The sequence below is a fragment of the Caenorhabditis elegans genome, chromosome V (assembly GCF_000002985.6).
Source record: "Caenorhabditis elegans chromosome V".
In the NCBI taxonomy this organism is placed as follows: domain Eukaryota; kingdom Metazoa; phylum Nematoda; class Chromadorea; order Rhabditida; family Rhabditidae; genus Caenorhabditis; species Caenorhabditis elegans.
This window is the reverse complement of record NC_003283.11, coordinates 11,332,759-11,360,084: the sequence shown is the minus strand read 5'-3', so window position 1 is coordinate 11,360,084 and position 27,326 is coordinate 11,332,759. Positions and strand designations below refer to the sequence as shown.

Here is a 27,326-nt window from a genome sequence, read left to right as displayed (position 1 = left end):
TTATTTAAAAACGATAACAATAATAAATTAATACTGTTAACTTGGTAGAATTCTCATTATTTGGTCGTTTTTGTAGACGAATTGTTTTTCAAATTTATTTTGATTTTTTTCCAGAAGTAATAATTAAATGAATCAGTTTTCACATTTCCCCGATGTGTCACGATTGATCATGATTCTAGGCTTGGGTGCATATAATTATGTTTGAAAACAATTCGTGACTTTCATTTAATTTTTCAAACTACCTTTTTGAATTGATCAGTCATTTGCTGCACAAAAAATTAAAAATATTTTTGTTTGTCAAAACATCCTAATTACAAATTTGGGTGGTTGTATATATTTTTCCCAATAATTTTTATAAGTGGGTGGGAAAATTCGAAATCTGATTTTGCAGTAAATTTAGGTGGCAGACTTCAACCAAAAACAAAAATGTGTTGAACCAATTTTTCTGGCAGAGCTCGTGTGAATATTGTTATATAAAAATATTTTAGAGTGCAAAGTTTTTTAATAATCTTATTTGAGGAAGTAATAATTATTGAGGCTGAAATTGCCTTGTTTTTATTTTGTATCTGGAACACAGATTCTTCTATCATAATAAAATTTCATTACCCTAGAGTAATCTTGTTCAGAGAAGAACTCAGTAGACTCTCTCTAATAATTCAGAAGTTGTCCTTCATCATTAGTTCGATCTGTTTCTCTCTACCATTCCCTTCTAAAGAAGGAAAAATCTCTCGATATCATCTTTTTCGACTTTGCTAAGGCATTTGATAAAGTTTCACATAGCATTCTCCTAGGAAAACTTGCTAAGTTTGGTCTCGATTCTTTAACTTGTTCCTGGTTCAAAGAATTTCTTGAAAACAGAACCTTCACCGTCAAAATCAACAAATTTGTTTCGAAAAACTCCTATCCCATCTCTTCAGGTGTCCCGCAAGGCTCTGTTTCAGGCCCTTTACTTTTCATTCTTTTTATTAATGATTTATTGATTGACCTTGCTCCCACCATAAATATTTCCTGTTTTGCTGATGACGTTAAAATTTTTCACACTGATCCTACTATAATACAAAACTCCATTGATATTATAGTTAGTTGGTCCAAGTTAAATGAACTTCCTTTAGCTCCAACTAAATCTGCGTTGCTAGCTCTTGGCACTCGTAACAAAAACCAATCATATTTTGTTGATGGTGTCCCCATTACCCCATCCTCTACTGTTCGAGACTTAGGTCTAATTACTGATTGCAAGCTAAAGTTTGAACACCACATAGTTAAAGTTAGTTGTCTAGCCATGCTTAGGTCTAAACAAATTCTCAAAGCATTCTCCTCCAATTCCCCAAAGTTCTACGCCCACCTTTATAAAGCGTATGTTGCTCCCATTATGAATTATTGCTCTGAAGTCTATGCTCCCTCCCCTAACTCATTGCTTTCAGCAAAACTTGAACAACCTTTAAGGCACTTTACCAAGCGCGTTCTTCAAAGATGCAATACAAAATTCTCATCTTATGAAAATCGACTCAGTATAATGGAGCTCCACTCCACCAGACACAATAGAATTAAGGCTCAATTGAAACTACTGTATAGACTGTTAACAGGTACCTCTCATTTTTCTAACCTTAGACAATTTGTTACTTTCTCTAGTTCTAATAGGCACCCAATGATTTTAGTTAGGAAGGACAAATGCTCCACGCATTTCTTTGCTCATATCATCCCAGTCTGGAACAATTTGTTCAAAAATGTTACGGTTTTTATGTCCCCATATCAGTTCTGTGAATTTACTGATCTCAACATCCCCCGGTTATAACTACTCTTTTACCTCCATTTTCGTCTTTCTCCCCATTTCACCTGTTCCCTATTATCTTTTTTTATATCTTTTTATATATCTTTTTTTTGTAACTTTTACTCGAGTTGAACTCTTTTAGGGTTCGTCTCGTTTTATTTGTTTATTTCTCTTCGTTTAGTTAAATAAATAAACTCAAATTCAAAATTCGATTCAAACTCGTATTGTTCGCTGTTTTCAAATTTTTTATAAAAAAAAAACATATTATTTTCAAGGTTGATGTCTATTAAAATAATGTTTTTGGTATGTTGGAGTTTTATTCCCGCTTATCAAAACCCTGAGTTTTACGTTTCACACTTACTTTAATTTTAATTTACATTTCAGATGGGAATTTGTAATTTTGAAACATCTAAAAAATACTCTCACAAAATTATTTACAACTTTGAAACTTGACTTTCTTTTCATTCATTTCTAGTGATCAAAAAAAAACAAATGAAAATTAAATTTTAAAAAGTTGAATCGTGAGTTATAAAACTAAATTTTGTGTAATGCTCCTCACGGCACTTTTTTTATAATCAATGCTAGTCACTCAGGTACTTGTGTATTATACCCCCGCCATTTTAGAAACTAATTAAATTTCCATTAATTTATCCGTTTAAATTAAACGTGATACCCATTTTCCTTGTTAGGCTTAGGAATGGTGTTTTCGGGGGTATAATACACAAGTACCGTCATTCAATGTGACACATCAAATTTAGTTTGTATTTTCTTAGGACACAATACTCCGTGTTAGCTCAACAGAATGACGCCATTTCGGTCACAAAGTTCAAAATTCCACGTGAATAAAAAATGCGTTGATTCGGAGTTTTCCCAATAGTTTCCAGTCAACTGGAATCTTTCTGAACCCTGATTGTTTCTTTATTTCAAACATTTTTCAGTTTTCATAAGTACTAATTTCTTATTCATCATTTCTGTCTGAATCCCATCAAAAAGCCGATGCGTTGGTGTATGTGGTTAAGTTATGAGCAAGATAACTCGTTGGTTTTCAGAAATGTTTCCCCCATTTTCTCTCGTGCTTTGAAGTATGAATTATTTACAGAAATGCAAAACCTGAATCTAAAAATGAAAATCCTAGAAAATCATAGTTCGACGCTTTCATTTGTTTATTTGTGTTTGCACCTGCACTTGCCCACCCAATTTAAAATATATTCCTGGTAGCGCCCGATTCGTCAATTTGATCAACGAAAATATCTCTTTTGACACGTATTCCAGCGAACATTACATAGTTCATAAATTTCGGGAACTTTGAATCGCGACTTCCATTTCAATTCCCTCATTAAGTCTAGCATGTCTAGACCCTGGATCTGTTTTGGAGGTTGAACGGGTTCAGATGATTCAAGTGATAATTCCTTGACTGACAAAACAAGATATAGTTCTTCGAACAGTTTCTGAATAACGGTTGTGAGAAATGAGTAGGGCTTCTACTTTTTTTTTCTTTGACAAATTCATGCTCTAAATTATCTTTCACAAAATATAGTAGATATTCGAACTATTTCTCACAAGAAAGTACATTCAAACTCTAATTGAACTCACTGTCAGGAAATCCTAGTAACATTTCTGGCACAGCTTCCTGCGTCCTGCTTATTTCATGAGCTCGACCGTGGTGCATGGTAAACCAAACATTCCAAGAAACACTGAAATTTTTTAAACTTTTTGGTCCAGACAATCAATCAATTGAGTTGACCAAATCAGAATCCCACCCCATTTCTTTTTTTATCCAATCATGATCCATTGACTAAACTAAACTTTTTGATCTTTGTGAATGTCATTCGTAATGAAAAAATTTTATAATTTTTTACTGGTAGGGTCAATCATCATATACATGTTTTGACTTGAACAACTTCTCACAGCCTCCAGGAGTTTTATTTACTTAAAATGATACTTTCTTAGAAAAAAAAATACTTATTTTGGAATAGGTCAAAATTGTGAACTACTTAATTATTCAAAAAGAATTAATTTGACATTTTGGCTCACAACAACAACAATAATTCATTTTTGCTTCAGCTTCTTCTTCGAAATAACGGAAGTAGCCACAATCATTAAATGTTTTTTGAAAAGATGAAAGATTTGCACTCGGAAATATCTGTTCTTAACTCATCAATTTCATTTTGAAACGTGACGTTTTTTAACTTTCTGAAATCTCTTCAGTCCATCATTCATTTTTTTTTCATTCCTCTCCTTCAGAAAATTGTCAAGTTGATTCTTTTTTGTTCTTCCTTTTTTGAATCTCGAATGTTTCTGGCTCCTGTCACTTTATTTTTTTCCTTTTTTTATCTTTTCGCGGAATCTTTACAATCTAAAAACGAATACTCAAAAGCAAATTCACCACGTCTCAAGTGTTGGCGAGAAACAAACCTTGTTCAAATATTATTCACATCGAACGCTCCTTATTATTTTGGAGTTTTTTCTTACTATGTTTGCTCCACGTGAAAGCAGAAACCAATTTCTTGTCTGACATACAAACGAGTATTTCCTCGATTTTCGGTTGTTTTTTTTTCAGAAAAAAAACGAGTCTTTGTTCAATTGTGGTCAATTTTTAAAAGCCACCAAATTGCAAAAGTATTGGTTTTTGAGACTTCCTTCCGTTCAATTATGTGAAATGATTGTTAATTATTGGTTGTGAAACTATATGTTAAATAGAAGCATTTTTCCGTTTCAAACTTCCTCTCTATTTCCCCAAATTCAAATTTTGAACCATCGGCCTAAAATAATTTTCAATTATTACTTACAATTAGTCTGATAGACATAGGCATTACCATGGAAGTTTTTTTCTCCAGATAAACGATTAAAAAGTACATGATCAAAAAACACATGAACCTCAGAAATCTCAGGGTTCTGTCGACGAACAACAAGCGGAATAGTATAATGATGGGCATAAACAATCATGAAAAAGTTGATTTCATCTGGCTTTTGATCAGATTTGTTTTTGAAGAAAAAAGTATAAACAAAATAGATTTTCGTTGCTTAAATCTAAAAATTGTGTAGTTACTTGTTTTCCGTAATGAAATACAAGTTTTGTTAGAATCATGTAAATATATTTTCGTGCAAAAAAGTATTAATATACTTTTTAAGTTTTATTCCATATCAATGTTTTTATAAAAATTCATTTGAATATGTCACTTCCAGTGTTTATTTTCACGAAAATTTAAACAAAAATATATTGTATCGAATGATCAACAATATAAAAAAGTATTCTAGAAAAACTTGAATTCAGTGTTCAAAAAATAAGTTTCAAGTCACACCATACAGTTCCAAAATTATACTTTTAGAAGTTTTAGAATTTTAGAAGTACCTCCATTCTTCACCGCCATTTTTTGAAAACTGAAAAATCTGTATGGTCTGAAAAACAATTTCGTCGTTTTTTTACAACTATTATATTTCCGCATTTGTTGTATCTCATGGTTCATAAAATTAGACTAAATTATGTAGCTGGTAATTTCAAAAATTCAACAAATCTGCGACAATTCTTTTTTGCATTTTCCAAAAATTTTACTTTTCGTATTCAGCATTATTTCCATTTAAAAAGCATGTTTTCCTCAAATTTCTCCAGTAAGATGGCTTCTTCATTTTGTATTAATTTTTCAATTCTCCTTTCTCAACTCTTCTAGTCTTCTTTCAATGATCCCAAAGTAACAGAAACTCATAAAAAGAAGTAATTGTTCTGTCAAACTGCCATTTTGCAGGACCTCAACTTTCTTTCTTCTCCTCCCCCTGTCTCTTCCAACACTCGTTCTTTGTTTCAAAAAAATGGGAATTCAAATGTGATTACCTGAAACAAGAGATAGGAAACCCCAAACAAGTTCACAGATAATAAGATTTAGGTTCGGATCCGTTTCACTGAGTCCAGGACTAAAAGCTTTCTTTCTTTTTTATTTTTCGAGGTCGAGTGATTCTGGACTTTTGGAACTATTTTGAGTTCAAGAGTTTTTGTTAGTTTTATAATTGAATGAGTATATGAAAGTTACCATTAGGTTCTTTTTTTATGAGACATGAAGTTGAAAATTATTTTGTGTGAACAAACTTTAAAATGTGACCTGGTGAAAGGAATTCAGATGTCATTAATGACTTAGAAGATGATTTTCAACAAGAATTGTTGAGAATTCAACACAATTTTTATATGCATTTATTCAAACTTTGGCATGTGAAAAATAAATTGATCAAATAAACCGGAAACTAGTTTGTGAAATCAAGTTTGCATATTGGACTGTACAATTTCTAAATTTTGAGAGAACCTCGTTTTTTAAAAGTATCCACAAGACAAAACTGTAATTGATTCTGTCAGGATTCATCCTACCGTTCCCTCGAGCCATCATCGAACCACCGTCTTTCTAATGCAATAACTGCAATTCTAAGATCCTTTATCATATCCTATTGGAATTACGCATTTTACTGAAACGGCCATTAAGAGGGATTGAGTTCTTGGATGGAACCTTCCGAAACTGGCAGGAGAACACTTCTTATAAACTATTAGGGCAAAATTGTTCCACATAGGCACAAAAACTAATAGTTAGCGAGAATGTAATACAACACCTTTTGTGTTGTCTGGTAGCATATCCAGAAAAAATAGTGCACTATTAGAAATTAATACTTACAAACTCAATCTTCACCCGCTTTGTATTCATAATAACATTGTTTAACGAACTCTTATCACATAGCTTTCGAAGGTTATTCTTTCAATTAATGATCTTTATCTTACCCTTGTTCTAGAAAACCTCATCATAATTCAATCATCCTCAGAACATCGATTCTTACCTTAGAGACATTTTCCCATTGCGCTAATCCTTCAAGACACTGCCTTGTCTGTTTAGCTCCGCCCTTCCATCCACCTACTCTTTTATCGTGTGTTCACACGTACATTTCACTCTACTACATTCCTTTCCAGATGAAATATGTCATTTACAAGCACTGGTTCCAGCATTTTTCCTTATCCATTCTTCTTCTTTCCTTTAGAGTACTCCTCGGCTTCCTTGTGGACTCCGCCCTCTTCCGAGCTTCTCTCCTCCATTTTTGGAGGCAGAGAATCGTCATTTCTTCTACTTTTCGTCCACTTTTCTACCCGTTTCATTCGAAAATAGCTTCTTTTCTCCTTTTTGTTTTACTTTTTTGAAAGTTATTTCTTAGAATCTATTGTGTTTGCCTCTCCCGGATCATAATAATTTCCTTCCTTTTTATTTATCCTCGGACATCTCCCGTTCTTTTTTTCCTAGGTTTTCTACTTCCCTGCTTCTTTTGAATATTATTCTCTATGTCAGTTGATTTTCAGATGAATATCACAAATTCAAGCATCGGGTACCCACCTCCACCACTGGTAGGTGCATCATTTGCAAAAACAGCTATACCATATTCAATATGTTTTGTTTTTGGAACTCTCGGCAACACGGCCGTTCTCTCCTACGTTTTCTTCATTACACGGTGAGATAAATCTCCAGATGAGACCTCTTTCCGCGAGACTTTAAGCTATAAAAGTAACTAAGAGTTTATTAAAAACAACAAATTCAGTCGGTTCTTTGAATATCCAAAAGTTTAGTATGGGGTCAATAAAATACTTCCTGAATACTTGCTAGACATAATTGGGGTCAGTGGGATACGGATGTTGAATTCGAGGTAACCTTTCAGAGAAAGAAGGTTCTAAAATTGTTCTAATAAAATGTCATTTCGAGCACGTGACGCTTGTTCTTGATTAATATACATTAAATTGGTACTCAGAATGTACTCGTGCTACCATTGTTTTTTGTGCCCTAATAATTTGTTAAAAGAAAGTCTAGTGACTTTTGTGTTCGGAAAATATTGCGAAATTTAAAAAGATAAGGACGGATGAACACTTCTATAATTTGAAACAGTTTTCATAGTGTTTTACGCTTTTTTAAATTAATGAGATTTTCTATCAAGCGTTTCTAGCGAATATGATTTGAAAATAAATGACTTAATTTTCAGATCCCTAAAATCATCTGTAACTGCACTTGGGAACACATTTATTTACATCGTTGCATTATGCGCAGTCGATCTTCTTGTCACCGTTTCGATTCCATTCTCCCTATCGTACATGATTCTCAACAACTGGGTATTCGGAGAGCTGGTGTGCAAGATCCACTTTATGCTTGAGCTTTCTAATAAGGTTTGTGTGAAGTTTGATTCTTAGCCACCCACAATGAAAATTAATTTCCTTCCTTAAAAGTGTTGGCTTTGTTGTGTTTATGATAGGGAAGTTTTTTAATTGTCACGTAGAGTTGTGCTACTAGTTCGGCAACAATATCCCGGAATGTTGCTCATTGCTCTGAGCAAAGCCAGTAGAGGGCGGTTTCTCATTTTATGTTCCTCTCAGCTTCTCGGAAATTGAAATTGGATTCTTGTGATGATATAAGATAGAAAAAAGAAAGAAAGCTGTTGCTGAAAGAAAGGAAATTTACATTGTATCGAGGCTAATTTTAAATTTTAGTGTAGATTTTAATGCCGAGTTGTAGAGGTAGATGTGTCACCTTCTTTTGTAAATATATAAAGCTTTGAAACATGTGATTCCGGGAAGAATGAATGTGAGAAAATTGGCAAGTCATTTTCATTGAATAGGGCACTATGGGCGATATCGCACACTTTTAGATTTCCGTCCCATCATCATAATATTACTTGGAATTTTGAATGAGAAAAGTCGCGACAGAAAACTGAAAAACTGGTGTGGTGGTAGGGAATGCACTAGTAATTATTATGTACATTTCGCGTGCACGTCGTCTACTCGTCACATACAAAAATAGAAGAAAAGGCTCCGGATTGTCTTGACAATTGAATCAGCCAATCTTCTTGTCGTCACTTTCTTCTGGAGATTTCCGAAAAAAAATCTGGATAAGAAAAGACCCTTGGGATGAGTGGATACGTGGAACTTTACTATTTTTCGTTCCCAACTGGGTTAATTCGGTTAAGGAAAGAAAGAAGGAGCTTAAGTGGACGAACAACATGGAGATTGAACTAGTGTTTTTCTGATCACGAAGAAGCCTAAAATACTTTTGAACAATTGTGCATACTAATCCATAAATTTATTTATCTTAATCTTCAAGTATGGTTACTGATTTCTTGGTATCTTCCTTATGAGTTGATCTCTACAAAAATTTTGTTTTGCCTCTGGAAGACACTTTCACAAATGTTCGCAGGTAGCTTGCGAATGTTTGAAAACTACAATTTTTCTTCGTATATTGGTGTGGAAAATGTTAATTGCACTTCTGATTCAAAAGGTTCAAAAATTAAACAAAACAACATTTTCGAGAAGGGTTTCCTTGAAAATGATTACAAATTGAACTTTGTATTCTAGGGATTTAAACAAAACTCTCAAAAAAGTGTATCATTAGAAAAGTGCACTATACCAATAGAATATAATTTTGACACATCACAAATTTTTATAGAATAAAAATCATTATTTAATGGAAAACATAATTAGAACTATTATTATAAAATCGTCGACTTGTTTTTCATCAGTTCAATATAACTTTCAGATGTGCTCCACATTCATTCTAACCGCACTGGCATTTGATCGTTACATGGCAATATGTCATCCGGAAATAAAACGAATCCATGAGATGCGTCACACGATTTATATCACGACAATTCTTGCAACATTGTCACTTTTTCTCATATCTCCAGTCGTTTTGTCTGCCAGAGTGACGAGTTTCAAAAGTGGACAATATTTTGTGAGCGCAAAGAATGTAAGTGAGTGGGATGAGTAGAGTCATTTGCAGATGCAAAATACAAATACTTTCTCTCCTTTTTAACCTTTAGTTTTTCCATTTTCATCAAGCCCCTTCGCACAAAAGAAAACTTCCAGGAACGGCACGAAGTTATCCGACAAATGTGTATTGACGGAATGGCATTAGAGTGGAAGGTTTGGGTGTCTGCATTTCTGATCTTCTTTGCATTCTTACTTCCATGCACTCTTCTAACCTACTTTTACGCGAAGATCGTCCTTCGTCTGAGGAGACAAAGAAGGTACATTTTTAAGATGATGAGTCAGCACAAAAAGAATCAAAGATTTCTGGACTGAAAAGGCGTGTGAAGGGAAAATGAAAGACAAAAGAAAAACAACCCAAGTGGTTTGCTTTTATAGAAAAAAAGTGAACTAATTTGAAAAGAATTTTCGAAAAAGTGAGTAATAAGAAAAGAAGTTTTTTTCGGCATTTGAACAAGACCAGAAAGCTGTGCTTGAATTTCTTGAAATAGGGGAATTCAATAAAACACATTAATTCAAAAATTTTCTACAAATTAAATTTAACAGAAAGAAACAGATGAATAGTTATGTTTTATTAATTAGATAAATATTTGTTTCAAGTCAGATATCGGCCTATAAAACATTCAATAAAATTAACCAATTTCAGAACAATGCTCCAATCTCGAATTCCCCTCCGCCGCATTACAATATACACAATGGCAGCCACGTTCTTCTATCTTTCGTGTCATATTCCATTTTGGCTCCCACAGATCTACAACATTTTCTCGACAGTTCTTGGGCACAAAATGAATCCAAAAGTCATGACATTCACCTATTATTCACATCTTCTTCCGTTCATATCGGCGGCATTTAACTGGATATTCTATGCTCGACTTAATAGTCAATTCAAAAAAGGATTGGTTCTAGTTACGGAAAGAATGATCAGAAAGCGAACAAAATCGATGCATGAGAAAGGATACAGTGAGGCAGCTGTTGAGCTTACGAGCAAGTTCGATGATGTCCCATTGATGTGTCCACACTGTGAAGCTCAACTTTCTATTCGTTCAAGTAGTAATGGAAAGAAGAATTCAAGATAATTATTTACTGGCTTTAATAACATTTTGATCTCAAAGACAATCCGTGATTCAATTGATCTCATTATATGTATCTCCCCATAAGTGTAAAAATCAATAGACGTCTGTTCTTTGTACGGGAGTTACTTTGTTTATTTATAAACATTTTAATGACACTGAACTTAAATGATCTACTCGGTTTCTAATTCACTATTTTAATTATTAGATCTGCAGCTACGAATAGAGAACAATTATTTCATAAGTTTTTTACACTGAAAACTTGAGAGATATGTCTATATTCAAACCAGGAATCATGTAGGTTACAATTATTCAATTCGCTGACTCGAGTAGTTTATCTGAAAAAAATATATTAAGAGGATAAAGAGCGAATGTTGCAGCACTGCTGCAAATAAGAGATGAGACTAATTGACAGGGTACGCAATTTGAGATAAAAACACATTGTTCTTTCTTGGCTTCATATATCCACTGTTTAACTATGTGGCATCATTGCAGTTAACTTTTTTTTGGAACTTGTGTGACTGGCCATAAAATAAAATGAAAAATGTGTCTCCCACAAAATGAGTAATCATTATCTCTTTTCCGATTTGAAAAGGGTTGCCTCTCCAGGGAGAATTTCGAATCGGAAGAATTTTTTTGTTTTACAAATTTGGAAGGGTTTGCAGAGCCTACAAAGCTAATTTATCTTACAATGTAAACTGTTGAGACGGTAAAAATGGAACTTGAGCAACATTTACAAGGCAACTACTATTCTGATTCTCGATTTGAAAAACGAATCCGAAAACTGTTACGTGGCAATGTTTAAAGATGTTCCTAGATACATTGTTTTGACAAGAACTGATTTTCTGAACTCAAAAAAACTAAAGTAAATCACTTCAATTTTGTAGAAATTTAGAGCATTGATATGCATGTAGTTTGGTTTTTGCAAGAGTCAATTTTTTGGAAAATCTAAATTATAATGTTTGATTTTTTAATTTAGCACGTGGATTGTGCTGCTACTTTTTTTGCTATTTTGCCTCGACCCAAGCTAGGCAGACTAGGTGGGTACCAAAAATAATATGTTACTTTAAATTGCCACACTGTTTAGTTTTTAGTGCAAATAACTATCATATATGTAAATACTTAACTTTTTAATTTAAATAATTTCAAGAAGAAAAACGAAATATTTTTAGATTTCCGAGTTCAATCTTGTTCATCTGATAGAGCATTCACGTTGCAATGATCATTCGTACAAAGAAATGAAATTAATCATTAGTTGTGATCTACACTATTCTTCTAGCAAAAATCTAAACTTCCAGTTTCTTATTTTATTACTGTGTCTGAAACCTCAAAAAACTGATTTAAAAGTGATTCATGTTATCATTTTGTCAATAAAGAACAGCATTTTTCAGTTTCCATGTTATAATGCCAATACAAGAACCCGTTGTTGCCATCCACTATCATTCTAAAAGAGACGGTAAAATCAGATTATCTTGATCAAAAACAAATCCCGAATATTGGCGAATATTGCATATATACGTCTCTTAATTCATCGTCAACGTTAGCGAGATAAGAGAGCGGGATTGCGCAGGTGAAGCCGTCGACAGCATCATCGGGTTCTTTTTCCGAAAAAATCGAGAACAATGGAATAGTTGAAGAGAGAAGCTAGCAAGTTTTGGGGTGTGTGCCAGCGGCTACAATTGATAACACATTTTTGATGGTGGTTCGACCGTATAAAAGCTTTCAAGATTCACCTGAAACGAGATTCAATCTACGATGGTTTTTTTTTCCATTTTTCACGATTTGTTTTGTTTAATCGATATTTAATGGAATAATACAATGTAAAATACAGTATATAACCTTTTCAATTTAGTGTCTTAATTTAGCAATATAGTGTGAATTGGAATTTGTCTACATCCATTGACCATCTGATCTTCCTACAGAAACTTTCACTTATTGCTTTTGCATAAATTTCCAATTTCGGTTATTCTTATTAAACTTTGAATGGCAGTGTGACGTGGCGATAGGGCTATTAGAAAATTATGAAGACCGCTGAACAAACTTGTCTTATTCGTTGCCATTCATCATGAGTATAATGAGAAATTAATCATACTTCTATTGCATAACCGCCCATCAATTTGGATATGTCCACTTCCACACAATTTCTGACAATGTTCTCGTATTCAATCCTATTGACAATCCAGCCAAAAAACCGGACGCTCGCAGCTTATCACTATCAATCAAACCCGCCAAAGCATTTTCTACCCACCGCGCTAACCGATCGGTTCTCTTGTTTCACTAGTTTACAGGGTAAAGCATCTAAGCTTCTCTAGGCAGCTTCTGACCCAGATTCAAATCTACCTCACCGTGATTCCGCATAGCAATAGTTGTAAAAGTAATTGGCATTTGGGTTTTGATGCTTCTTCTCTCCACCTTCTTTTCATTCGGTCCTTCGTCATTTTCATTCACTGTTGATTCTATTTCCAGAATGCTATTCCGACTTGTCTCCACTCTCCTTCTTGCTCAAACCACATCAGCATTCTTCTTCGGAGGAGGTGGTGGAGGTTGTGGATGTCAGCAGGCGCCAGCTTGCGCTCCACATCCAGCTCCAGCTCCATGCTCTGGAGGTAACATCGTTCAAGGATACGTTGGTGCTCCACAGCAAGGAGGATATGCTGCTGCTCCACAATATCCACAACAGGGAGGATACGGAGGAGCTCAACAAGGCTTCCAAGCTGCCCCAGCTCCATACCAACCCCAAGGAGGATACCAAGCTGGTCCAGCACCAGTTCAAGGATATCAACCACAAGCTCAAGTCCCAGCTGGAGGATATCAAGCTCCAGTTCAACCAGCTCCGGGACCAGCTGAGGTTGCTCCAGCTCAAGTTCAAGCCGGAGGAAATTACCAAGATGCTCCAGCCCAAGTCGCGGAAGTTGCTACAGCTCAGGAATCGGCTCCACCACCATCAGAAGCTGCTTACACTGGGGTAATATTAAAATGCATTACATATTAATTCTTTACTTTTAATTTGCAGGAACAAGAAGTAGTAGCTTCCCTTGCCCGTGAAGAGCCAAACTACCAGGTATGATGCTTGCTTCTGCTTTCATTTTCTCTCAGCTTTTACCATTGAATGACTAATACTGATTTTAAGCTTAAAGCGTTTTGTATAGCCTGCATGCCTTTCATCTGCTAAAATTCACTCGCACCATGGTCTTATCGACAATTCCTTCTTTTTTATTTTTTTCGCAACTTTCTTGCATGCATTCACTTTCAGAACACTGGCACCAATGTGATCGAAGCGGCTCAGCACGCTTCCGAGCTTGGAAACCAGGTACGGAGGGTCTCATTAACATTGAGTACCTTTTACATGGCTTGTTACTAACACCAAATTTTGTTTCATTTCTTTGTAAGTAGGCAATTTGTGCAAAAATACGTATTTTGGAAATTATCAGAGTAGTCCCAATCAATCACTATAACGCACAAAAAATTGATTTATCGTAAAAAATATAAATATATTTCATAGTACGTAGGAACTCTTTTCTTATTTGATAATTTTTTTTTTTTTGGCTGTGGAAAACACTTTTATCTTCCTAAATATCCCTTGCAAATATTTATCAGTGCCACTAAAAATAAGGTTTCTTCTTATTCTCGATCCAGAAAAATGTGAAAATGTTTCCTGGAATCTTTTGATTTCAGGCCGCTGCCGCTGCCGCCAAGGTCGCAGAAGTCGTTGAAGAAGAAGAAGAGCCAATCAAAAAGAAAGACGAAGGAAAGACTACACATATGAAGACCGTTAAAGCTCCAGCTGCTGCTTCCTCAACCACTGCCGCTGCTGCCTCGACATCTACAGAATTTCCAGTTGGAGAAGAGATTGTTGCAGACACCAACGAAAAGGAAGTTGATATCAGTGAACTTCACCTTACCGATGACCCACTCTGCAACTCTGATGATTTGAGAAAGGTTGTTATCGATGTAAGTTTGTTTTCTATTTTTTGAAAATATGCACCATGAGGAAAGACAAAATTAGCAATTATAAAAAATTAATTTCATTTAAAAGTTTTCAATATCAATCAGGCAGTATTTCCTGGATATTAAATCGAATTCCAATCCCAAAACATCTTACTCAAAACAAATAATGATTCAATTTTTTAAATTTTTCGCAGGAACTCTACTATTTTACGATTAAAGTAAAATTCTGAATCAATATGATTCCTTCATGAGATTTCCAATAGAAATTTGAAACTCGCGAATTTGATAAATTTCTTCAAGCCATTCGTATTGCAGAACATCGATGACCAATTGAACAGCTCAAAGAGAATGATCCAATTGGCAGCTGAGGCCCAATTCGGTGGACGATTTGATGTGATTTGCGCAAATGGCGATTTTAGGTGAGGATAGATGGTGGTGTGGCGTAATTTTACGACCGGTCATAACTATTCATTCAATAGGTTAACATTTAATGTTGCAGCTATGTGACCAACACCGAGCTCTACTGCCAAGAGACCAAAGGGGATATCTCATGCTACACCTACCGTCAATTGTAAATATAGAAATCAAAGATTTCAAAAACAGTGTTCCAAGTGCAATATAGAAAGGAAATTGTTTCATTTTCTTCTCCTCTTTGTTATATTATTTCCTGGTTCGACTAATAATAAAGTATTCGCTTAATAAACAGGTTTTTCATCTTCCGTATTGGTATAAGTCAATTTAAAAGAAAGATTTATGGGATTAATGAAAATTTCTTGAATGGCTAAGTATGTACACATTGCATAATTTTTTATTTTGATTTTATTTTCGGCATACTTAAAATAGAAAAACAGGAAATACATGAAAAAGAGGATGAGGTGAAAATGCATAAAATAAGAGGAAAATCAAATCAACCAAAACTGATAAATTTTCTTTGAAAGCATTGATATTTGGGTGGTCGGAGTATTTTTTTGAATTTTTGAATTTTTTCTTGTTTAAAATGTTTTTTTGAGTCACAACTCCAATAATCGTAGAGCATCACCGTACAAATTGCGAAATCATTGAGAATCTGAAAACGCTTGGAGAAAAAAGGGAATTCAGGCTACACAACATAACTATGAAGAGGAAGATGTTTGAGGGTAATAATATGAAATTGAAAGATCCCTGAACTGATAGGTGGAGACGTGGACGTAGACATTCGAAGAAGCGGAAATCTGAAAGATATGACATGTGGCTTGAAACATTATACCGACGGATGGCTTACTGCCGCAGAAAAGCTAGATTAGATGGAGTCGGATTAGACGAAAGAAGACAGAAAATGGACATATGTTCGATTTGGGTTTTGGCAGGGAAACAAGGAGGTATACTAATGGAAAATATACAATTTGAAGTAAACCTACAAAGTCTATACGTCTTAAACTAGCGAAAATGTTAAGTATTATGAATATTCGTTAATAGTTCTAGTAACTTCTAACACGCTATACGCTATAAACTTTGTGGTAATATTTTGTTGAATAGATTACTAACGAATTTGGTATTTGAAATTGAAAAAAAAAAATTAATTACATACCTTCTTCTCGATTTACATCACACAGTACAAGGCAGCAAAGAGTGGAGCAATGATGGTAACCGCTGAAAACGAAATAGTTGAATAATGCAGGATTTTCTCTCTTTTGAATATTCTTGTTTATCTTAATCTTTGTTTTTGTTCTGCCAAATGTACCCTACTAATGTTAATGACCCTGTCGTGTTTGAAGAGATTTTTGGTTTCAGGTCGTACCGAGCCTCACCTGGCTGGTCTAATCCGGATGGTTAATCCATCAACCTACTCCCTTTCCCTATTCCCACCTGGCCACGATAGTGCGGACCATTTCAATATAGTGCTAATTAGACATGAGTCGAACTAAACGAGTGCAATCATGCGGCAAAACCGTACCAAATGCTTTGAGGCTCAAAAGGTTTCAGTTGTTCATTAGCCATTCTCATTCCTCTTTTGTCTTTCCGGTTCGGCAAAGGGGACCACCCATAACGAATAGTCAATTGTCACGCAATTTCCGGGGGCTCATTCTCAAAAGATAGGCATAAGAGTGCGGGAGGTCTTCCCTCCTTACGTCCCTTCAATTTCAAACAGAAATGTCCATTTTAGTAAAAGAAGAGAGTAGGACACCTCGAAATTCTAATGATGTGCTTTGAAATCCCCTATGGGGTTGACCTTAAGAGCTCAATGTCCCTTCGTATTCCTTCCGGTGCTCCTCTATACTATTGTGCAAATATCAAAACTAGATTGAGAGTAGATATAAGAACACTTGGTTTGACGAATGGCTTTGAAAAATATTTGAAATTGAGATTGTGTTGGTGAAAAACGTATGAAAATTTTGAATTTGAAAGAGAAGTAAAGGTCATAATTTTGAAATATATTTTAAAAATTATAAATCTGAGTAGTGTCATAAACCGTATTTTTGGTTGAAATTTGATCACTTTACTTTTCAGATTTCTCTTTTTATTTAGAAAAATCAATTTTGGAATTTTTTAATAGTCGAGAAACATTGAAAAATTTATATTACGAAAGGTCAACTTATACCATCTACCAAGCATGTAAACCGAGACCCATGCCGTTTCTACACACACACCTGCCAAGGGTCATAAATGTATGGTCTTGATTAATGATACAACCGATTACCTATTGAGAGGATTAATGTGAACTACACAACCCAAAGAAACCGTCCCAAAATAGCAATAATTGCCGTGACAACGAACCTTGGTAAGCTGCATTGATTGATTCATATTGAGGAGCTGGGGTCGTTGTGGTTGTGGTTGTTGTGATAAGTTCTGTGCAGTTGGAGTATTTGCAAGTTCCCAATCCACTGCGTCCATCATCAGTTGGTTGACATTCAGATTCTTTTACTTTGCATTTATCTCCGTTGTTTGGATCGAATTGCTGATCACAGCACATTGCAAATTGTGAGCAGTAGATATCTCCGGTTGGTGCATACTGAGCCATGGTTCCACAGAACTCCGTCTTGTCTCGGACTGTTGCATCCCAATCTTCGTCGGATTGTCTGAAAAATAAGATCTAGAAGGGCGAAGGACATACTAGGAAAACTAATCATACGGATTAGTCAACGATCATGAATCAACTTTTAATGTTTTTTTACGGAAAAATCTTTTTTTTTTAACAAAGCCAGTTTACTATTAGCTGGAGGGATTTCCAACAAAAAAAATCAACTTACGCAGAGACAAATACAGCAAGGATTGCAATTGCATAAACGATCCAGGAATTCATTTTGTGATATATGAAAGCCTGCAATAAAAAAACAAAAATATATTTATAGCATTGGTTATTCCAATTGAGAGCAAAAAGAAGAGTAGCCAGAGTAAAAAAGAAAAAAGAAAAAGAAGAAGGACCAAAGGAAATGTAATTATACGAAGAGCCCTCCGCATGCATGTAATTCACTGTGATAGTGCTTATGAGTTGTTTAGAAATGATGAGAAAACACCCACCCGACAAAAATAGGGAAAATATGGAATTTATTATTTTTCGGGGGCTCAGGAGCTGTCGAAGCGCAGGAAATATTTATGAGCTGAGAAAAATAGGCAACGAAAACCGCCGAAGGATACTTGTGGAAAATGGAAAGAGGTTGAGTAATGGGCATTGCAGAAACTGGCCAGAATAGGAATTGGAATGGTTGGTGACGGAGACTTGAAATCAATCATTTTCTTTTCTTGAGCTTCGTGTGCATTAAGAACGAGAAATGAAAGGATGAGATGGGAAAAGCAGAAGACCTTGCTTTGAAAAATGAACTTGAAGGTTCGGAAAAAAGGACACATGCCAGCACCAGAAGAAGAAGAAGATGGAGAAAAAGAAAATACGAAAAAATGTGTCGCGTGATGAAAAGTGGGAGAAGCTCGACGACTCTCAAATCTTAAATGTGGTGGCGGGTGCTCAATCGGGCGCGGAGTCTTGAGCCCAAAGCCCATCTAACGCCACCACGACACCAACAACGAGCACAGCAGTAGCAGGGGAGCCGCACAAAAAGTGCACGGAATGGGCGTGGCCATGATGGGGGGCCTTCCACGATGGGTGGGCAGCTGGCTTGATGCCAACGAAGGAGGTGTGTCTCCATCCGTGTGCTCCCTGTTTCTCTTTCTCGACATCCTCACACGCACGAAGATATTGGAGAAAACGAAGGGTCCGAGGAGCCACACGACGAAATTGAGTTTGTTCCAAATAGGCGATGGTCGATGCGAATGCAAATTTCGAAAGAAGAGAAGCGAGAAGAAGCCCTCTAACACAGGAAATAGAGCCCTTCTGTCTTTAGAGAACGAACGGAACATTTCGAAAGTTAATCGAGACAGAGTAGAATAGAAGAAAAAGAAGAACGAGTCCTTCAACTTCATCTTTTCAACAACTTCTTTTCTTTTTGAAAATAGGAATGAAGGCGTCAAAAGCTTCAAAGAAAGATGGAAAGATTTGAATGAGAGAAAAGTGAGGACAGATGGAGTTTTTAGGATTATGGATAAAGTTCTCTTTTCTTACCGCACATCTTTTACTTTTCTCTATTATTTTGGTTTTCAAATTCCGAATAAAAGATCATTCTTCTCAAGTACTACCAAAATTAAAAATCACTGCACGAAACATTCTAAAATATGAGCACACGAGACCGGCGTGTATAGAATTGGGGGTATTTAAAAATCAAAGTGTTCTTCCAAATTCTTTCATGTTTTTGAACATCTGAAGAATACTCCAAAATGCATTGAAACCTTCTCAAGTTTGGTTTTCCAAAACGACACAAAAACCAGTTCTAGATTTGAATGTTTCAAAACACTACCTAAACGTTTACGATTAAACAGAAGTGTGGAATAAACTTTCAGAAAATCATAATTCGAACTTGTATGTTTATCAGAACACTAATATCTTATCAATTGACACTTGATAACTAGATGCTGATATCAAGTTGCATAACTTTGACAAATGAACTATGACATCAGTCAAAAAGGGAACAGAATAAACACCTTTTTGAGTATTTCAAGGCCTTCCTAACCAATTTTCTTGTGGTGGTCTTTCATGTGTTTTTCGTTTCCTTTTTTGCTGTTTTTTCATCATTTCTTCTACTTTTTTGAATAGAAAAATGCTAATGTTGCGGGGATTTGGTGGTGAAACGGAATGAAAGTCGACGCAAAATTGGCGATGAAAAAGAAAGAAGCAGTAAGAAAAAAAGACAGCACATTTGGTTTCTGGGACCGTGGACCCCGACGTGACTTGCGACGACGTCGTTTCGCTCTTAACGAGCCAAAGTTCGATGAAATACGAGCACATTGAATGTTGCAACCAACGAGTCACATAAAAGGGCGCAGATCATTGTGGCGGTTTTCAAATGGACCACCCGAATTTTTTGGGGTTATGCCAATCGTTTTTGTTATCGAATCAAATAACTAAGCCAAGCGAGGAGCAACAGGTTAATCCATTAAGTACACAGAAAACTAGAACCACACGGGCAAAGGGGTACTGTTCAAATATGGCGTGATTGAGATAGGTAAAGGTAAGAGGAACGGACCATTCAATTACTGTTGACACTTCCGGGCGAGGTCGTTACTTACCAAGAGAGGAAAAGAGTAATACGATAACCAAGCAATAGTCAGGTTTTTTTTGAATGGAGAAAAAACCTCAAAAGCACAATATTATAAAACTTCAACTTTTTTAAACAGTTTTTTTTTAACAGTACTATGTATATTTCAAATTTCTAATCAAGTAAGTTATTCATTCTATTTTTCTACAAATAATTCAGTAGGTTAAATTATTAGTTATGTATTGAAAACAAGATACCAGTGACTTTAGAATTTTTTACTCAAAACGACAGCAAAAATACGTAAGTTTCCAATTTTTCAATTGGCATCGAACAAATCTGCGAGAACATAAACTGTCGACAAAATATAGAACAACACTAAGCCAGTCGACTTCTTATTCATTCACATCTGAACAATGTGCCGTCGAACATTCCAATAAGACAGTGGTGTCCATTTCAAACGAGAATGTGCTAGGCTTCCACGGCTCGATGACCAGTAGTTTGTGGACATAGGGAGAATGAGAGATGTTTTTGCGAAGAGGAGGACGGTCAGATCGGCTCTTTTTCTTTTTTTCTTTTTGAGGAGTAGCCGGTGCACTTGATGAGTTGAGATTTGTTTGATTTGGGCTGGGGTCAGAGCTCGGGCTATAGAAGGAAAAGAGAAGGAAACTTTAGCTCACATTCGCCGTTTCCTATATCTTATGTTTGTCCAGGATGACCCGGTTGTTTTTGAGAAAAGGGCCTTTCCTCCAAAAATGGGAAAATGAGTCACAAAGAAAAATACTAAAATCGGTTTTGCCGCTTTCGAGAGAATGGTGGTAAAACCATAATAACCTCACAGGAAACCGAAACAGAAATAACGATACTCGACACATTGGAGTGAAGAGAAACAGGGAGGAGTAAAAGAACAAAACAATAGATGAAGATGAAGGACAATGTGACCCAGAGTGGGCCTTTTTCTTGTTCTTCTTGAGAAGGAGCGATGAAGACACAGCCACAAGTGTTGGTTGTTCTGGGGCTCACACCCACCCATGAGGTGTCAAAAGACATTGGTTACCAAACATGCACATAGGTTAGTGACTGAGAGAAAGGTTACGCAAAAACTTGATCAAACAAAAAACTACTGGTGCTGTATACTATTCTAGGTTGGCCATCAAGGTATGTACGAATATAAACAAAAAGTGCTGCAAGGTTTTAAGTTACTTCTCACCGAGTTCAATGGAAAATAACTGGAAACCAAAGTAGAGTTGTGCTCCAAAACTAATCAAAACCAGTGGGCAATGATTTAATCAAACACCTTTTTCTCAGAATTTCTTTCAAGATTGATAATAGCATGACTAAATCAATTTGTACCTTTTGAAGGAGACATGTTGAAAATATATGGATTCATGCAAAATTAAGTTGCGTAAAGTAGTTGATACAAATTATCATAGTAAGTAAATTTAACTATACAGAGAACTTTCCACTGCCACTGAATCTGAGTCATCCAGCATGGTAAAACAACAAACTAGTCCTCTCACTCACTCTCACCCTATATCGTAATACACACATCACTTTTAATCCGACTCGACAGAAGTCTTCATTAAAGTGGTCGGAATCATTGGTAGGCGTCAAAGTGCACCATCACCATCTCCACCCTCTTGTCGAAATTGCATTTTCGATTGGTGATGTGTTGCTCAAGATTCGGCTTGTTTCGATGGCAGGAAAAAAGCAATAGAAGTTGAAGAATTAAGTCATTTAACCAGGACTCGGAAGGCACTCAAAAAATTTCAAAACTAAGGGTCAGAATGTGACAAACACAGGGACATGAAAAAAGTGACACATGGTCAAAAAGCAATACAATTGAGATGAGTATGCAAGATATATGAGGGATCCAGTAGCAGCATCAGGAAGAAAAAAGCTTGACGCCTTTTTTCTACAGTAGCTACCGTCTGCGACTCTCCACGTGCCGTGCTATCGATCTAATTAAGGGGTTTGGTAAGCAAGCGCGCGCGGACATCTTACAGTCGAACATTGAATTAGGCTGGCAATTGACACCTGTCTCCATCTTCCCAAGAGACATTAAACCAGTAGAGAATGTAAAAATGAAGATGAGACATTGAGTCGTGGTGAAGAGATCCCATTGAATTTCAAAGTATTTCTGGTGGGTGGCGCCAAGAGGGTCTTGGATTCTCTTCGAAAGTGCCCTATTAGTTGAAAAAGATGTATAAATTTTGGACGTTTATTAATCCCTAATTGCTTCGACTTCACGATACGTTGTTAATTAATGGATGCAGAAATGACAAATTGTATTCACAGTCTTGTCTTAATTTCGAACTATAGCTCCCTGTCGTATTACTACATAGCATGCTCAAAACCAGTATCGTTGCTCTGAAAAAAAAACAAATAAAATAATTATTCGTCTAATTTTGAAATCTTTGGTTTCAACCAATTATTAAGCCAGCTGGCACTTTTCTCCATTGCCTCATCGTTATCTTCATCATCATCTCCAATTCCTCTTTTTGTCGCAACTTGCATAATTTGGGCAATTAGAACATTTTAGGTTGGATTTGGGCTTAGTGACAGTGTACTCCTAAAGGCGGCAATTATCAAAGGAGTCATGGTGTGGGGGATCAAGAATTGTGTGGTACGAGAATTACGCCGGAAATTGGCACCCACTTCCGGATGAAATGAATTCTCAAGGACACAGCAGTGGTCTTAATCCACGTTCCTTATGAACTTTTATATTTACAGAAGACTTCTCTCTATCTCAAGTTTAAATTAAAAATTCATGGGTCATCATTTAACGCTTCTTCTCTTCTTCATAGCTTCATCGTCTTCTCATCTTCTTGTTGGGCAACAACACACGCGAATTCAAATGCGAATTTCAATTCCGCAACAACGAAAACGAAATTGAATTGTCCTAGAAAGATCGAGCAATGAGAAGGAGAGGCTCATTCTTGATGTCCCATCTTCTCCTTCCTATTCTTCCATTCTTTTCGTAATTGGCGGGATCAAATGCAGTTGACGACGGGAGGGGAAGAACTGACTCATCAAGAACCCAAGCGCTAATTGGAGCGCTTATCTTGTCTCCAAACGAAAAGGACGTCATCCGGTAGTGCAGCTTGTGATGCGGTGCTCTTACAGAAGCCGTGTGCTAGCTCTTTTCCTCTACACATACAAAGTATCGTGTTGCCTCCCGAGCACCATGATGATGAAGATGTGTTTGTTCAGCCGCTCACAGATGTGTGTCTTGTCTTGACTTTCTGGCGGTCCCAGTTGTTTTCTTCAAAAATTTCCTGTTAGTATTAAAAGGGGACCTAGATAAAGTTCATCTCATTAGTCAGACAGCTTGAAAACGAACAATGGCTCATTTGAAATGTTCGTGATTTTCAGTATTATAAGCTTTATTACAAAGCTGAATAATTGTTTTGAGAGTATTACTCGAATAAAAATAAAAATTGGGTTCCACATGGGAACCTAGAAAAAGTACATCTCGTTTGTCATTCAGCTCGGAGAGTGATTAAAAAAACTAATTAACTTCGGTTCCAAAAAAAACGCATGCATAAAAATTGATTGAAGATCAACAAAAAGCTCGGATTTTACAACAGGTTCTTTTGAATTACCCTAAAAATTTCTATTAAACTGGTTACACATTGTTTGTTTGATCTACAGGTTCGATCTCATTCAAATTCGAATCAGAACACCTCGTCCCACTCATCCTCAATCTCGAACAGCGGGTCGCCGTTGAGTATCAGATTTCAGCGCCACTCGGAAAGCCTCTCAATGTGTCAGCAGCCGGTTTGTTTAGACACCTGCCATTCTTCACGAACAGCTACATCCACACCGGTATTCATATCCTTTTTTGCAAAAGGTCACGCTTTTTCCAGCTTTTTATCGCCTATTGTTTCAAAAAATCGAGCAGATTTGAGGTTTAGTCACTATTTATTCAGCCGATGTAAGGATCAGAACGGTTCCGCTTGACTTCAAAGAGTCATGTGCGGGGGAGATTACGGTTGCTCTACAAGGGAGGTACAGAAATCTACTGGTAAGCTATCTGTACTTGTTTGCCAAGGTTTTGAGCAGCAGCTTGAGTCAACATTGAATATGGGACCAAGACGGCAAAGTATAAGAGAGAAGTGGTCACTAGATGTCAATTGAGAAAAGCGTCTAGCTAGGTAAGGTGGTATGTGATTGATGAGGAAAGCAAGCAAACTCAGATGGCAATAGAAAAGAAGAGAGAGTTGGCAAATACTTGTGACTTGAATATGACAGGGAAAAGAGAAAAAGAAAAGGAGCTGAATGATGATTATGCCAATTTCAAACAGGGAAATCTATGTCGGGAAGAAAGGAATTTCTGAAAGCCAATTGCATTTCGTAATACGAACCTACAATTTGAAGCGAACTGAAGTGAAGCCCATGTCTCTAGTCTCTCATAGTGAAATATTCATTGCTTCTCAACATTATGTAATTCATGAATAGGCAACGTAGGTACGTACGAGTTCAGGAAACTGGAAAATTAGCTATTTTGGTTCGTTCTCATGTCCTCTTTCTATCAAGTCTCTCCTAGTTTTTCTTTTTCTCTACTTTTTCCTTGCAATTCAGTGTTCTTGTTTCAAAAGAAGTTAATAGCATTTATGATGATGATTATGTGTTCAGAAGAGGATATTCGGATGGTATGCTTCGTCGGTAGGCACATCCATTAGTGCACATTTATCGAAACCACCAATTTTCGGTAGTCATCTCCTCCAAAAACTGTGCGCGGTTGGCTTCGCTTTCTATGCACGCATGGCTAATTGTGTGTTATGGAAGGGAGAAAACAGAACGAAATGGAGGATGTGCTCATCTGGAAGATTTTTTCTCAAATATCCTTACTACACTATTTGTATAGAAGAGATCAGCTAAAAGTAGGAGTATACAAAGAGGTACATTTATCTCATTAAAATAGAAACAGTAATGCTGAGTTTTTTCAGAAAGCTCAAAATTCTAGAGATTACATTAAATTGGTTAATTTTTTATGTAGACTTGTACCAGGTTTTCTAGCTCCTGAAAATGTACGGATCTGTGTCGATGTCATCCTTCCCTGGTTGATCTTTTCAATCAATTGTTGCACCAAATGAATGGAAATTTTTCTGTTAATTACCAACACAACAAAATGAAACGATGGAATAGTGATTTTTTGAACTGTGTGGTATCCTTGGCAGAAGTTTGGAGAAGATGCAAACTTTTCATTTAAGCCAACGAGCACATGAATTAATATCAAAAAGTGTCAGGTTCTCATATATTATCACGAACAGGATCAACTGTGTACATTGGGAAATACTGAAAAATCCGTTATCTTGAATGTCGCATTCAAACATAGCAAAATGCCAAACACGAGTGAATTCAGACATAAAACCTCGAAATCTGAAAATCTATGTTTCAAAATAATAATTTCAGGGAAAAAAACATTTTTTGATCGAAATCAATCGTGAGATAATCACTATTCCTTCGAGACAGCCTTTTTGAAAAAAGTGTGTTCATTTTCGAAATCTTCCTGTTTCTGCTCGCTGGTTTCAACAGTTCTTGCAAAAACCAATCACAAATTATCATATTCTAATATTCAAATGAACACATCGACTGCCAACAAGTAGAAGCCAAAAAATCAACTGCGACGGAACTCCATAAAAGCCGAGGGAACTATCACAAAAATCAGAAATGAGTCGTCTTTTCCTAATCCTTCCACTTTCCCTTGTGACACTTTGTGTTGCTCAGGAATATTATGTCAATCGAATCAAGATTGAAACTTATCACAATAATAAAGGAAACGATAAGACCTTCACTTACTACGTTGCCGACAGTTTCGATCAAGTTCAACTAGACAACTTCAAGACGGACGCTGGATCAATTGGAAGCTTGTACGAAGATGATTATGTTAGCAGTGACACATGCAGCACCATTCAATGTGCAAATTTAAGAAGAATCTATGAGCACACAACAACTGATGGAGGTTAGTTCTGAATAATTTTAAACTGAAGCTTATGATAGATAAAATCTAGTCAGTTCATCGGAGAAAATTAAATTGTAATCTAAAATTTAAAGCAAAAACAACCACCCGTATCCTTGACTCCGCATTGAAGGCCAGTGAGAAGGCAACAACTGCTAAACCAATTGGACTCGTGGCCCCGTATCCAGGATACTGTAGTTCTGATGACATGGTTCCAATTATTGAACTCTTCTCAAAAACTTTGAATCGTTAGTTCATAAGTTCTTAAATATAGATATCAAAATAATTATTTTTCAGAATATGCTTACTGGTCTCCACTGCAACCAAAGCAACTTGTGAACATTGAATCAAATACCGTTGACACTTCCCGATACGTTCCGACGCGTCTTGTTGGATACGCTCTCGCTTCTGATCAGGAAAGACTTGTTCTTGAAAATGCTGCCCCAGACTATAAAAAGCCTATTTCAAAAGCCAACTACGTGAGTCTTATAAAAATAATACAATATTCTGGACAACTGGTGACTTTGTTACTATTGATGATCATAATACACGCCTACCTGGATACACCAAAAAATCAACTGGAATTTTCATTTTGGCAAAGAGCACTGCACAAGAATTTGTGAAATTGGACAACATCTGCGGAGAAAGATGGGCGGTCTACAGCGCTGGAGACAAGGTTGAAAGAAGTGAGCGTTTTTGATTAGCAGAGTGTATCCCTTAACGTACATTTACAGAGTACGGTCTTCTCGTTTCCAAAAATCCAGGAGCAAACCTTCTAGCATACTCCATCGCTGGATATATTTTCAAGGAGAATAGACCAAAGTGTGGAGGAATCAAGGGATTGGCTGAGTTGAAGGAATTCAAGCACAAAACCAAGACCAATTACTATGTCTATGCCAATGATCCAGCAAAGGTTCAAGCATTGACCAATGATGGCAACTATGACAAAACCGACAAGTTCCTTGGATATCTTCCACTTGATCAGTTTGGATTCCTTCTCATCAATGCTGTTATGTGATTTGATTTGGAATGAATATTTGTTTTCCTTGAAGTTCTTATAAATATCTGAATTTTTTATCGATATTCATCAAGTACCGGGTTTACACAATTGATTTGACGCAACGCAACGACCGTAATACTATTTTACGTATGTTTTTTGGGAACAACACTAATACATACATAAATCATACTTATGAAGAACTTGTGGTGAATAGTTTTTTCTCTCATTTCTAGATTTATGCCATTT

At 36.1% G+C, this 27,326-nt stretch overlaps 4 protein-coding genes and 23 non-coding genes across 28 annotated transcripts; 20 read left to right on the top strand and 7 right to left on the bottom strand.

Annotated features, from left to right (window-relative positions):
• Positions 1-508: 508 nt before the first annotated feature.
• 21ur-14486 lies at positions 509-529 on the bottom strand. The gene has a single exon (NR_069506.1).
• A 6,562-nt stretch (positions 530-7,091) lies between these two features.
• Positions 7,092-10,769, top strand: npr-25 (G-protein coupled receptors family 1 profile domain-containing protein; the record flags this gene model as incomplete). The annotated part of the gene is made up of 5 exons (NM_073482.3): positions 7,092-7,240; positions 7,763-7,943; positions 9,307-9,516; positions 9,636-9,796; positions 10,183-10,769. The coding sequence occupies 5 exons, from the start codon at positions 7,092-7,094 to the stop codon at positions 10,610-10,612; spliced, it is 1,131 nt and encodes a 376-aa protein (NP_505883.1). The 3' UTR covers positions 10,613-10,769.
• Positions 8,100-8,229, top strand: T02E9.14. The gene has a single exon (NR_069505.1). It is a non-coding gene; the product is annotated as an Unclassified non-coding RNA T02E9.14 (non-coding RNA).
• On the top strand, positions 8,634-8,773 carry T02E9.28. The gene has a single exon (NR_069504.1). It is a non-coding gene; the product is annotated as an Unclassified non-coding RNA T02E9.28 (non-coding RNA).
• On the top strand, positions 9,823-9,901 carry T02E9.22. The gene has a single exon (NR_069503.1). It is a non-coding gene; the product is annotated as an Unclassified non-coding RNA T02E9.22 (non-coding RNA).
• Positions 9,970-10,027, top strand: T02E9.8. Its single transcript, NR_069502.1, has one exon. It is a non-coding gene; the product is annotated as an Unclassified non-coding RNA T02E9.8 (non-coding RNA).
• A 1,306-nt stretch (positions 10,770-12,075) lies between the features above and the next one.
• Positions 12,076-12,211, top strand: T02E9.25. Its single transcript, NR_069501.1, has one exon. It is a non-coding gene; the product is annotated as an Unclassified non-coding RNA T02E9.25 (non-coding RNA).
• Positions 12,212-12,280: 69 nt separating this feature from the next.
• Positions 12,281-12,428, top strand: T02E9.10. The gene has a single exon (NR_069500.1). It is a non-coding gene; the product is annotated as an Unclassified non-coding RNA T02E9.10 (non-coding RNA).
• Positions 12,429-12,769: 341 nt separating this feature from the next.
• T02E9.16 lies at positions 12,770-12,972 on the bottom strand. Its single transcript, NR_069499.1, has one exon. It is a non-coding gene; the product is annotated as an Unclassified non-coding RNA T02E9.16 (non-coding RNA).
• Positions 12,973-13,072: 100 nt separating this feature from the next.
• grl-7 (Ground-like domain-containing protein) lies at positions 13,073-15,257 on the top strand. 2 transcript variants are annotated; one of them, NM_001028922.4, is made up of 6 exons: positions 13,073-13,571; positions 13,620-13,667; positions 13,860-13,916; positions 14,282-14,557; positions 14,870-14,973; positions 15,054-15,254. In NM_001028922.4, exons 1-6 carry the CDS (start codon positions 13,074-13,076, stop codon positions 15,127-15,129), a joined length of 1,059 nt encoding a protein of 352 aa, NP_001024093.1. In that variant the 5' UTR covers position 13,073; the 3' UTR covers positions 15,130-15,254. The 2 variants fall into 2 exon arrangements, with proteins under 2 accessions (NP_001024093.1, NP_001024094.1); NM_001028923.7 differs by lacking the exon at positions 13,860-13,916 and having other exon boundaries at positions 15,054-15,257.
• Positions 15,258-15,359: 102 nt separating this feature from the next.
• On the bottom strand, positions 15,360-17,852 carry T02E9.5 (uncharacterized protein). The gene is made up of 4 exons (NM_073480.8): positions 17,782-17,852; positions 17,309-17,610; positions 16,122-16,183; positions 15,360-15,765 (listed from the first exon to the last, which is right to left on the bottom strand). Exons 1-3 carry the CDS (start codon positions 17,832-17,834, stop codon positions 16,134-16,136), a joined length of 405 nt encoding a protein of 134 aa, NP_505881.3. The 5' UTR covers positions 17,835-17,852; the 3' UTR covers positions 15,360-15,765; positions 16,122-16,133.
• T02E9.13 lies at positions 15,777-15,999 on the top strand. Its single transcript, NR_069498.1, has one exon. It is a non-coding gene; the product is annotated as an Unclassified non-coding RNA T02E9.13 (non-coding RNA).
• Positions 16,691-16,818, top strand: T02E9.9. The gene has a single exon (NR_069497.1). It is a non-coding gene; the product is annotated as an Unclassified non-coding RNA T02E9.9 (non-coding RNA).
• Positions 17,853-18,064: 212 nt separating the features above from the next.
• T02E9.19 lies at positions 18,065-18,250 on the top strand. Its single transcript, NR_069496.1, has one exon. It is a non-coding gene; the product is annotated as an Unclassified non-coding RNA T02E9.19 (non-coding RNA).
• A 129-nt stretch (positions 18,251-18,379) lies between these two features.
• Positions 18,380-18,673, top strand: T02E9.15. The gene has a single exon (NR_069495.1). It is a non-coding gene; the product is annotated as an Unclassified non-coding RNA T02E9.15 (non-coding RNA).
• Positions 18,674-19,813: 1,140 nt separating this feature from the next.
• Positions 19,814-20,033, top strand: T02E9.12. Its single transcript, NR_069494.1, has one exon. It is a non-coding gene; the product is annotated as an Unclassified non-coding RNA T02E9.12 (non-coding RNA).
• A 979-nt stretch (positions 20,034-21,012) lies between these two features.
• Positions 21,013-21,154, top strand: T02E9.11. Its single transcript, NR_069493.1, has one exon. It is a non-coding gene; the product is annotated as an Unclassified non-coding RNA T02E9.11 (non-coding RNA).
• A 317-nt stretch (positions 21,155-21,471) lies between these two features.
• Positions 21,472-21,696, bottom strand: T02E9.27. The gene has a single exon (NR_069492.1). It is a non-coding gene; the product is annotated as an Unclassified non-coding RNA T02E9.27 (non-coding RNA).
• A 311-nt stretch (positions 21,697-22,007) lies between these two features.
• On the top strand, positions 22,008-22,209 carry T02E9.18. Its single transcript, NR_069491.1, has one exon. It is a non-coding gene; the product is annotated as an Unclassified non-coding RNA T02E9.18 (non-coding RNA).
• Positions 22,210-23,143: 934 nt separating this feature from the next.
• On the top strand, positions 23,144-23,267 carry T02E9.29. Its single transcript, NR_069490.1, has one exon. It is a non-coding gene; the product is annotated as an Unclassified non-coding RNA T02E9.29 (non-coding RNA).
• Positions 23,268-23,341: 74 nt separating this feature from the next.
• T02E9.26 lies at positions 23,342-23,539 on the top strand. The gene has a single exon (NR_069489.1). It is a non-coding gene; the product is annotated as an Unclassified non-coding RNA T02E9.26 (non-coding RNA).
• A 178-nt stretch (positions 23,540-23,717) lies between these two features.
• T02E9.23 lies at positions 23,718-24,021 on the bottom strand. Its single transcript, NR_069487.1, has one exon. It is a non-coding gene; the product is annotated as an Unclassified non-coding RNA T02E9.23 (non-coding RNA).
• T02E9.21 lies at positions 23,812-24,001 on the top strand. Its single transcript, NR_069488.1, has one exon. It is a non-coding gene; the product is annotated as an Unclassified non-coding RNA T02E9.21 (non-coding RNA).
• Positions 24,022-24,170: 149 nt separating the features above from the next.
• T02E9.17 lies at positions 24,171-24,308 on the bottom strand. Its single transcript, NR_069486.1, has one exon. It is a non-coding gene; the product is annotated as an Unclassified non-coding RNA T02E9.17 (non-coding RNA).
• Positions 24,309-24,453: 145 nt separating this feature from the next.
• T02E9.20 lies at positions 24,454-24,597 on the bottom strand. The gene has a single exon (NR_069485.1). It is a non-coding gene; the product is annotated as an Unclassified non-coding RNA T02E9.20 (non-coding RNA).
• Positions 24,598-24,794: 197 nt separating this feature from the next.
• T02E9.24 lies at positions 24,795-24,964 on the top strand. Its single transcript, NR_069484.1, has one exon. It is a non-coding gene; the product is annotated as an Unclassified non-coding RNA T02E9.24 (non-coding RNA).
• Positions 24,965-25,791: 827 nt separating this feature from the next.
• On the top strand, positions 25,792-27,123 carry T02E9.6 (Glycoside hydrolase xylanase; the record flags this gene model as incomplete). Its single annotated transcript, NM_001028924.2, has 5 exons — positions 25,792-26,083; positions 26,176-26,328; positions 26,378-26,559; positions 26,682-26,766; positions 26,815-27,123. The coding sequence occupies 5 exons, from the start codon at positions 25,792-25,794 to the stop codon at positions 27,096-27,098; spliced, it is 996 nt and encodes a 331-aa protein (NP_001024095.1). The 3' UTR covers positions 27,099-27,123.
• Between the last annotated feature and the right edge of the window lie 203 nt (positions 27,124-27,326).